Genomic DNA, 10,636 nt, shown 5'->3' on the forward strand with positions numbered 1-10,636 from the left:
TTTGTAGTACTTGTTAATTTTCTAGCAGCTACATATGAATGAGAACACTACATGAAGTACTAAGAATTTCTGCTTCAACTTTTGAAGCGTTTTTAAGCAACTCAAATTGTGCTGATTGTTTTCAACATTATGTTTTCTATACAATACTGAATCGAAACTACACATGGAACAACGTTGTGTGATTAGTTGCTTCATAACTAGTACTTTAGAGCAGCCACAAAGTTCCATTCAGAAGCTACTTTGAATTTGAAATGATGGATTAACAACATACGAAGCTACCAAACTTATATAATGAGAGAAGCAAAACATTGTACTTGATGACATAAGTAAACTTGTTCAACCATGACAAGCACGACATAATCATACTGGTTCAACCCAACAAGAGCAAACTACTAATTTGAAACAACAAGATAAAAGGCAAGCACAAGCGGAAGGAAAACGAAGACAGGCTCTGATGTATCTTCATCCCTAAAAGGGGCAAAAGGGGCGGTCATAGTAGTTGTTAGCCTCCCGCTCTTTTGCAAATTCCCAACCATCTGTGATGTAGTCGATCATGTTCCATGACTTGTACGCGGCGTACGCATCTACTCCTGTGTACTCGATGAGGTTGTTTGGTAGCAGGCTGATCCCACATAGTTTGTGATCTTCCTACGTGTCGATGTTCTTCTTCATGCCTTTGTAGAATGGGTGGATGGCGCTGGCTGCAACATCAGTCAAGGAGTCGTACTCTTTTCCGATGTATGGAACTCTCCAGAGGCGCTGAATGTCGATGAACTTGTTGGGGTTGATCTCCAAACCAGACATCTTCAGCTTCTCTTTGTCGCTTTCAATGCTGAAACTGGCAAATGTGAACAACCTCTCATGCTGCAGCATCTCGTTCAGGCGCTTGGGCCTGCAAGGGGAGAGACATTTTGAAAATTAGCATTACTTTGATGTTTGAATTATTCATTTTTGTTTTGTTTTACAAGCGATGAATCCATGAAGTAGATGCTTATATAGCATAATTAATGGATGATTGTACTTCAGAAACTAGTAAACAAAGTTCTGAAATTAAATTCAAGTACATCATGTTTTTTTCTGTTTGGATTATACATAGTTTCAGTCAATCTTGTATGTGCTGCTTTAGTACTAGTTTAGTTTTACTTTTGTTGAATAGGATAACACATAACCAGTGCTTCACCAAGTCCTTAGTTTTTCTTTCTTATCAAAATAACATTAGATCAAATTTAGAAAATACTTCACTACATCAAGTTCAGAAACATCTTTTTAATACATTGAGTACATAAACTACACTATTGGATCAAGTTCAGAAACTACACTAGTCGATCAACTTCAGAAATTAATCGTCCACAAGATTTTCCAAATAGTAACCCAGTGCATCAGGTTCAAAAATACATTTATAGTGTATCTACTTGAGAAAATGCAGTAGTGCATCCACTTTTCACAAACCACACTAGTACATCTAGTTGGGAAACAAGTCTGATGAAATTTTCAGGATACGGTACTAATAAAACAGATGAACCAAACAGGGCAAATGAGTAGGATGGGTCACCATTTTGTGGCCGCTGCGATGTGGTACACCGAGCAGAGCTCATCGACGCACAACTGCAGGACTGCTGCCATCTGGGGAGGTTCATTTTCGCTGGTGTAGTGCACACCAACGCCGACGATCTTACGAAGCTTGCCGCCGGCCTTCCTCCAGAGCCTGGAGATCATCTCGTCGGCCTTGTCTCGTTTGCTGGTGCAGACGATCTCCACCATCTCCTTGCCGTGGAGCTCAACCCCTGTGAGTGTTGTGGTGTGCTCGCGCTTCTCGTCGGGGACGTGAACGTCGACGAGGTTGCTAGTCTTGTCCGACATCTCGCCATGATGACGCTTGGCGGACGGTTCCTCCGCCATCACCCTCCTCCGGCGACGGTGGGCTTGGGAGAGAGAAGTTTGTTGTTTGTGTGCAGTGGAGATGGAAGTGGCAATGGTGGTTTTTGGGAATGAGGGAGAGATGGAAGATAATGGGGTTTTTTGTAGTGCGTCGACGGGGATGTATAGGAGGCGGTTCGTCGGGGGCGTGGGTGTAGTGGCGTGGGGTCGCCGTTTGCAGTCCCTTGTGGCAACCGCCCAGTGGATGGTGCGGGCGGTGGCCTGGAAGAACCAACCGTCCAAGCCAATTTGTTTGCCAAGGTATTAATCTGGTCGCACTGAGTAGTCTTGTCAAGCTGTACTTACCAGCTGCTTATCCCACTTGCTCGTGTCAGGGTCGGTGATGATGGCATTTTACTGTCGCACCGATCTGTCTTGTCAAGCTGTACTAGCTGCTTATCCCACTTGCACGTGTCAGGGTTCGTGATGATGGAGGTTTGTACTCCTCTACTGTGGGTACTTGGACTTGTGATTGCAGTGTATTTGAACTTACCAAATACTAGTCAGACTATGTGTGTCATGCTAATGTTTTTTAAAACAATTTTGTTTTATGAAAGGATTGTTTATATCAAGATAATCTCTGAAAGTATTTTTTACAGATAAATTAGATTTTCATCGGTACAGGTGTATTATGTTTGCATTTTGCTTGAGGTAATTATTTTTATGTACTGATGGTCTTTCTGAACTAGGACTAGCAGAACCAGACATAGCTTGTTTTTGAAACGATGTTTTTTGAGGTGTTCACGGGTGTGTTTTGGTTACTATGCCATCCGTACTGATGAGTGAGAATTATCAGTACTAATGTACTATAAGGGTTTAATTTTTCCTTAACATATTTTTGCTGAGCTACTGGTCGACAGTAGTGTTGGCGTTACATAAATCCAAATAAGTTTTTTGAAATGTATTTGTGACTGCATTCAAAAGGATTATCAAATGGTTTACATAATAATGTCACTTGTCCAGCTGGCACAAATCACAAATTATATCTTAACTATAGTACTGATCGAGAAATCGATGATAATGTTAAATAAGTTTTGGTAACGACAGTGTTTCTGATATGTTTCCTCATTGTGTACCAAGGCAACTGAGAGTACAAGCTTATTTTTTCAGTTGATGCAGCAGCATAACCACTATGGATTGTTCAGTCTTGAGCTCCTCCTAACTGGCCCCGAATGTTATCCCTTGCCGGCGACCTTTCCTGCTTGAGCCTTGGCAGCTTCATCGTTAGTTTCAGTTTCCTCGTCCCCAACACTATCATCTTCATTGTCTTCGTCTGATTGGTCGTCATTCTCGTCAAACTCTTCTTCTTCATCCTCTTCTTTTGATTTTTTGGAACTCTGGACTTTGCCATGTTTCTGTTCAGCGCCACTGACCTCCTTGGCCACTTGCACGTGCGGGCATTATGTCCGTCAGTTCCCCCACACTTGCGGCAAGTGTAGCTGTTACGTGTGTCGTCTCCATTGGTTGAAACCTGGGCGGCTCCAATCTGCTTCTGCAGCGTTTGCTTGTTGACAGTGGCATCTATGCGGAGTGGGCCTGTGTGGTAATTATGGTTGGTCAAGACGTTGCAGAATCCGCATGCCCTTGTCCCGAGAGGTTTGCCGTCCGGGCCAGATTCCACGCGCCTGATGGGGCGTGGCGGCTTTTTGGCTGCTGCTTTTGCTGCTTTCGCTGCTTGCGTCTTACTCTTCCTCCCCTTTGTGTTTGAGAATATGGGTGGTTTAATCACCCTTTCCTGCTGCTGCTGGTAGTATGTCATATTTTCATGTCGTTTGCCTACAACACCATCAAGCTCATAATCTTGCACGTGAGCATGTTGCTCCTCTTGAGTGTGCACATGGGCAAGCTCTGGTTGCTGTTGCTCATCTTCCTCGTTGTCGAATGGCTCAATAGCTCCCAGATGGTTCATCTCGGATAAGATTGTAGCAATATCCTGCTCAATGGCTCCATTGTCTGCGACACCTCCGTTTTCAGCAGAATGCATGGCGTCGAGTTCTTGTTCAAATTTGTCCATGACGATTCGTGACCTCGCCATTTGCTCTTGGCTTCTCAAGCTTTTTCTGTGCACCCTCATGTTCTGCTGCAGCAGTGCGCTTTCAATGCATTATTGGGAGGCCTTGTTTGACGCTACTGCCCTCAAGTCATTTCTGTTGAATGTTGGCTGGATGTTCGGACGTTTGGTGTATCTCCTGAGGATGTATTTCTCTGGAATGCTGTCAGCCTTGATTGTCTGCATCATGCACAGGACATGCACGCAGAAAATACCTGTATTTTTTGGAAGAGGTGCATGTTTTTTGTCATTTCATTCGAACAAAAACTTTGCAAAAATAAGTAGTACAGCATGTAACATCTTTTTTTTAGTGCTCACCTGTGTGGTCCCATAGCTTGCACTCACAGTCATATATTTCTCCCACGGGGTCTGCAACCACCTGGAATGCGTGATGAGCCCACACAGTCAGTTTTTGCAGCTTGTTGTAGAGCACGAGGTACTTTGTGGGCTCTTCCGTCTCTGTCGCCATGAAGAGTGTGCTCAGTTTTAGCCTTTCTCTGATCTCGCTGTACACAGCTCGTGAGTAAAGCTTTGCCATCTGGGTGTCAAACCCATAGAAGGTCAGCGTGTTTTCTTCCTTCTGCCCAAGTAAGAGTGATGACCAAATTATTAGTTTTCTCACATCAAAAACTTGCCTAACTAATAAACTTTTACTTTAGCAAGCATGTTATTTTGTCTCAAGACAGGTGATAGATAGAGACCCGGTTACCCATTGTCTCCTGGTTTTGACGCAGGAGTTTACCTGGCTGACAAACTGGTGGAGGTTTTGTCTCTCACTTACGAAGTTCCTCTTGAGCACATAGTTCATGCTCTCACTTCGTTGTGTGGATGTCATTTTGGCGCAGAAAATTTCTTTGTAGTAGGCTGATATCCATCTCTCACGCTCATTCCACATGGCCACCATCGTGGCATCATCATGAAGGTTGTACTTACTCATGAGTCTTTTCCAGGCAGCCTCAAACTCAGTTGGCATGAGGGGCCAGTTAAGGATTGATGTGAATTCATCCTTAAAGTCTTCGTGCAGGTTGTACAGGAATGCGAGGTGTTCCCTGTACTTCTTCATAATGTGCCAGTGGCACAGCTTGTGTACTGTGTTCTTGAAAGCATATGGGATCGCCAAAGCCATTGCCGGGCACTGGTCTGGTAATGAGAAAAGAGACGTGGAGTGGTCAGTAGATGGTAGTGCATATATACAAAATAGAACTGACACAACATTTTTACATGTAGTTTTGGCGGTTGTACCTGTGAGGATGCATGTAGGAGCCTTCCCTCTCATGCACCTTAAAAATGTCTTGAACAACCATTTGAATGAATCTGCATCCTCATCTCTTATCAGGGCAAAACCAAAGAATGTAGTCTGTAAGTGGTTAGTACCCACAAACACCCCAAGTGGCATATGGTACTTGTTGGTCTTATATGTGGTGTCAAACGTTACGCAGTCACCAAAGTCCTGATATGCCCCTCGGCAGCTTGCGTTTGCCCAGAATATGTTCTTAATTCTGTCGGACTCATCAAGTTGCATGTCACAGAAGAATTCCCTGTTTATAGCTTTCATCTCCCTAAAGAAGTTGACAGTCTTTAGGACATCGTCCACATCATCCATCCTTGAATTCTTTGCTTTGCTGCATATTAAAAGTGAACAGTCATTCAAAAATGCATGTTGAACTGGCGTCAGGTCATGCGTTGCATAATATGTTTGTACTGGCAGAGGAAAATAGACAGAGGGGTTTATGGGAGGAGAACAAGTTTGTACTTACAGGTTAATCAGGTCTTTGGCATTCATTTTGAGGAAGTAGCTACCAGGGTCATCGCCGCCCAGTATGCTCATGATTTTCGCGTGTTCAATGCCTTGGAACTGCAGGTACTTGACGTACTCCAAGATTGCTTTGTCAAACTTTTTGTGGGAGTGCAAGAAGACAAGCATTTGGGGGGTGAGCTGTAGCATGTGGTTGTGTTCCCAGACTATCTCTTTTACGACAAGTGTTCCATCATTTTCCCTCTTCAGCCTCATTTTAGCCCCGCAGTTAGTCCTGGCTGTCGTCTTGCTCCGCTGTCTATTTGCTTCTGACACCTTCGATTCATACACTCCATGGCACGTGCAATAAAGGTAGACTCTGGTCTCAACCTTAGAGCCTTCCCTGACAGCAAAACCCGTGTGCTTTGCATAGACGTTGTAGAAGTCCTTTGCTTCTTTGAAAGTTTCAAAGCGCATCTCTAGCCTTGGCAGAACGTAAGCTTCAATGTTAGGTGGTTGCACGCAACAGTGAGCAAACAAAAACGCAGTTATGAAAATGTTAGATGGTGTGGCCACAGTACCATGGTATGGACTGTGCTTGTATGTTTTTTTTTGAATGGATACTTACATGTGTATAGCTCTGTGCTGCCTTCGGTGTTTGCTGTTCACCCTGGTGTATGGGCGCGGGTGGTGTCACCCTTGGCACATGCAGCAATGCATCTCTTGGAGGGAGCAATGTTGACGAAGCTCTCCGTCTCTCATTGTACGGCTGTCTCCCCTCAGATTCGTTGTGAGTTTGCTCCTGTCGATATGGCTCATATCTTGTACTTTGGACCCTGCTAGAGTGGCCAAAATTTCCGTCTCTTTGGCGTGGTCTTCCCGTCGCAACCGCTTTTGCAGCACGGATGATTGATGTTGATGGAGCGACTGGTGGAAGCCTGTGTGTCCTTGCCTTTCTGCATGCGCTAGGGAAGGAAAACATTTGTTGGCCTTGTTGCAACCTAGCAGTGGTGAAGCTTGTATTCCCAGATATCGGTGTTTGCTGCATAGAAGAACCTGTCTGTGCTTCTGATGATTCCGGTGTATCTTGAAATCTGCCTGTATTGTTGAAGTATCCAGGTGCTATTTCTGGTGTTACGCAACCAGGCGGTGCCCCATATCTGCTTGGCTCATCAAACTCTCGCTGCGTGTGCCGCCTTGCATGCTTCTGCAATGACATTCAACAGTTTTGAGATTAATCTTTTCTGCATTTTTCTCGTATACATGCTATGGGTAACATGTCATGCACTGAAGGCAATGTACAAGTTGAACTTGCATCGTTGGTCGTTATTTAAACTTTATTCTCTGTTTTGTATTTGGTTTAGTTTTCAGTCGAACTGATGAACGTACATGTTCAACACTGATGTACTAATGTACTGTTTTTTAGCACTGCTTGTAAACTGAACATTGAACTTCATCTGTTATGGAAAGTTTTTTATCTTTTTTCCCTATAGCTGATGCATAAACATTTGGTGCACTGCTTGCAAATTGAACATTAAACTTCAGAGATGTATGGATATGCATATATATCTAACTGATGCATTTGGTACACTAGAAGTACTCCTAGTTTATGTATCATTGAACTTACTGTGTAACAAGTGTACTTTTTTTCAACAATATTCTTTCACTAGTTCGAACTGACGCAACTACACGGCATGTACTATTAGAAATAACATCATGCAACTTGCAGTGGTAGCTGAACCTTATATAAAGCCTAGTAGCTACTTGGACTGATGCGTAAGTTTATGTTTTTTGGCTTGAACTGAAGCTAGCATATTAGAGGTACTGACAGTAACCTCGACACCCAAATTGTGCATCAAGTGGTAGGGGTGTAATGAACTGATGCAAGCATTTGCAATGTACTATCAGGTTCTGCATCGTAGGAACATGCGCCACTGATGCAGCACACATGTAGTACTGATGAATCTGATAGTGTAACATGTAGGCAGAGCATAGTGTGTGCATTTTTTAAACTGAATCTTCTTCATAGCAGGACTGATGAACTGATTCAATTTTTGAGGAAAATTAGGGTGGGAAGCAGACATCACCTCCATTGGCATGTTTTTGGATCTGACTTCTTCTTCTTCCTCTCATGGGCGGCGTACTGGCACGTTCTTGGGAGGCGGCGCCATTGATGCAGGAAAGGAGCTTGGGGAGACGACGGCGCTGCTGCTTGTGGTGGACGTCCGGCGACGAGGTCCGGGGAGGCAGCGGCTGGCCGAGACCACGAGCCCGGCGAAGGAGTCCCGGCGACGGAGGGAGGTGGGAGGCTGGGACCATGGGCCCGGCGAATGAGTCCCGGCGACGGAGGGAGGCAGGAGGCTGGGACTTCGGGCCTGGCGAAGGAGCCCGGCGACAGAGGGAGGCAGGAGGCGGGGACCACAGGCCCGGCGACGGAGGGAGGCAGGAGGCGGGGATCACGGCCCCGTCGTTGGATCCGTCACCAAGGAAGGGGATGGCGGCGGCGGATCCGTCGCCGGCCAGTCATGGCGCTGCGGGCTCCCTCGCTCCGGCTGCCGCCGTCGCTCGCTCGCCCACGACGGCTACCTCCGGCGGAAGAAGGCGGGTTGGGTTCGGGTTGGGTCAGGGGGATTCTACGATGGTCTGCGCGTCGCGCCTATATAGGGCTGAGGGGTAACAGAATAATATTCTGATACGGGTAACAGAATAGTCCAGCCCTATGTGTGTGTGTGTGTGTGTGTGTAGGTGGCAGGAGGTGCCCCAAGTAGGACGAATCCTACTTGGGGTCCTGCGCCCCCTGCCATATTTAACCGAGGGGGAAGGAAAGAGGGGGGAGAGGGAAGGAAGGGGGATCCTATTCCACTCTTTCCCTTCCCCTCTTTCCTTCTCTTAGGTCGGCCCATATGGGGGGCGCACCAGCCCCTTGTGGCTGGTGTGTTTCCCCTCTTGGCCCATAAGGCCCATATCTTTTGCCGGGGGTGCCCGGAACCCCTTCCGGTGACCCGATAAGTACCCGGTACCCCCCGAAACACTTCACGTGCCCGAATACTATCGTACTATATATGAATCTTTACCTCTCGACCATTTCAAGACTCCTTGTCATGTCCGTGATATCATCCGGGACTCCGAACAACATTCGGTCACCAAAACACATAACTCATATAATATTATATCGTCATCGAGTGTTAAGCGTGCGGACCCTACGGGTTTGAGAACTATGTAGACATGACCGAGACACCTCTCCGTTCAATAAACAATAGCGGAACCTAGATGCCCATATTGGCTCCTACATATTCTACGAAGATCTTTATCGGTTGTACCATTATGACAACATACGTAATTCCCTTTGTCCATCGGTATGTTACTTGCTCGAGATTCGATCGTTGGTATCTTCATACCTAGTTCAATCTCGTTACCGGCAAGTCTCTTTACTCGTTCCGTAATACATCACCTCATGACTAACTCCTTAGTCATTTTCTTGCAAGATTATGATGTGTATTACTGAGAGGGCCCAGATATACCTCTCCAATACTCGGAGTGACAAATCCTAATCTCGATCTATGCCAACTCAAGAAACACCTTCGAAGATACCTGTAGAGCATCTTTACAATCACCGAGTTACTTGTGATGTTTGATAGAACACAAGGCATTCCTTGGGTATCCGAGAGTTGCATAATCTCATAGTCGAAGGAATATGTATTTGACATGAAGAAAGCAATAGCAATAAAACTGAACGATCATTATGCTAAGCTAATGGATGGGTCTTGTCCATCCCATCATTCTCCTAATGATGTGATCCCGTTATCAAATGACAACTCATGTCAATGGTTAGGAAACCTTAACCATCTCTGATCAATGAGCTAGTCTAGTAGAGCCTCACTAGGGACACGGTGTTTGTTTATGTATTCACACATGTATTAAGGTTTCCGATCAATACAATTCTAGCATGAATAATAAACCTTTATCATGAATAAGGAAATATAAAAATAACAACTTTATTATTGCCTCTAGGGCATATTTCCTTCAGTCTCCCACTTGCACTAGAGTCAATAATCTAGATTACATTGTAATGAATCTAACACCCATGGAGTCTTGGTGCTGATCATGTTTTGCTCGTGGAAGAGGCATAGTCAACGGGTCTGCCAGATTCAGATCCGTATGTATCTTGCAAATTTCTATGTCTCCATCCTTGACTTGTTCACGAATGGAGTTGAAGCATCTCTTGATGTGTTTGGTTCTTTTGTGAAACCTGGATTCCTTAAGGCAATTTCTCCAGTGTTATCACAAAAGATTTTCATTAGATCTGATGCGCTAGGTATTACACCCAGATCGGATATGAACTCCTTCATCCAGACTCCTCCATTTGCTGCTTCCGAAGCAGCTATGTACTCCGCTTCACACGTAGATCCCGCCATGACGCTCCGCTTGGAACTGCACCAACTGATAGCTCCACCATTCAATATAAATACGTATCTGGTTTGTGACTTAGAGTCATCCAGATCAGTGTCAAAGCTAGCATCGACGTAACCATTTACGACGAGCTCTTTGTCACCTCCATAAATGAGAAACATATCCTTGGTCCTTTTTAGGTACTTCAGGATGTTCTTGACCGTTGTCTAGTGATCCACTCCTGGATTACTTTGGTACCTCCCTCCCAGACTTATGGCAAGGCACACATCAGGTCTAGTACATAGCATAGCATACATGATAGAACCTATGGCTGAGGCATAGGGGATGACTTTCATTTTCTCTCTATCTTCTGCAGTGGTCGTGCTTTAAGTTTGACTCAACTTCACACCTTGTAACACACACAAGAACCCTTTCTTTGACTGATCCATTTTGAACTTCTTCAAAACTTTGTCAAGGTATGTGCTCTGTGAAAGTCCTATTAAGCGTCTTGATCTATCTCTATAGATCTTGATGCCCAATATATA

General features: G+C 45.0%; 2 protein-coding genes across 2 annotated transcripts; both read right to left on the reverse strand.

Annotated features, from left to right (window-relative positions):
* Positions 1–648: 648 nt before the first annotated feature.
* On the reverse strand, positions 649–1,899 carry LOC141040934 (uncharacterized). Its single transcript, XM_073507050.1, has 2 exons — positions 1,553–1,899; positions 649–892 (listed from the first exon to the last, which is right to left on the reverse strand). The coding sequence occupies exons 1-2, from the start codon at positions 1,897–1,899 to the stop codon at positions 649–651; spliced, it is 591 nt and encodes a 196-aa protein (XP_073363151.1).
* Positions 1,900–4,021: 2,122 nt separating this feature from the next.
* LOC109754425 (protein FAR1-RELATED SEQUENCE 5-like) lies at positions 4,022–6,179 on the reverse strand. The gene is made up of 5 exons (XM_040400306.1): positions 5,725–6,179; positions 5,210–5,589; positions 4,710–5,107; positions 4,286–4,547; positions 4,022–4,182 (listed from the first exon to the last, which is right to left on the reverse strand). Exons 1-5 carry the CDS (start codon positions 6,177–6,179, stop codon positions 4,022–4,024), a joined length of 1,656 nt encoding a protein of 551 aa, XP_040256240.1.
* Positions 6,180–10,636: the final 4,457 nt, after the last annotated feature.

The sequence above is a fragment of the Aegilops tauschii genome, chromosome 2 (genome assembly GCF_002575655.3).
Source record: "Aegilops tauschii subsp. strangulata cultivar AL8/78 chromosome 2, Aet v6.0, whole genome shotgun sequence".
NCBI classification, from domain to species: Eukaryota; Viridiplantae; Streptophyta; class Magnoliopsida; order Poales; family Poaceae; genus Aegilops; species Aegilops tauschii.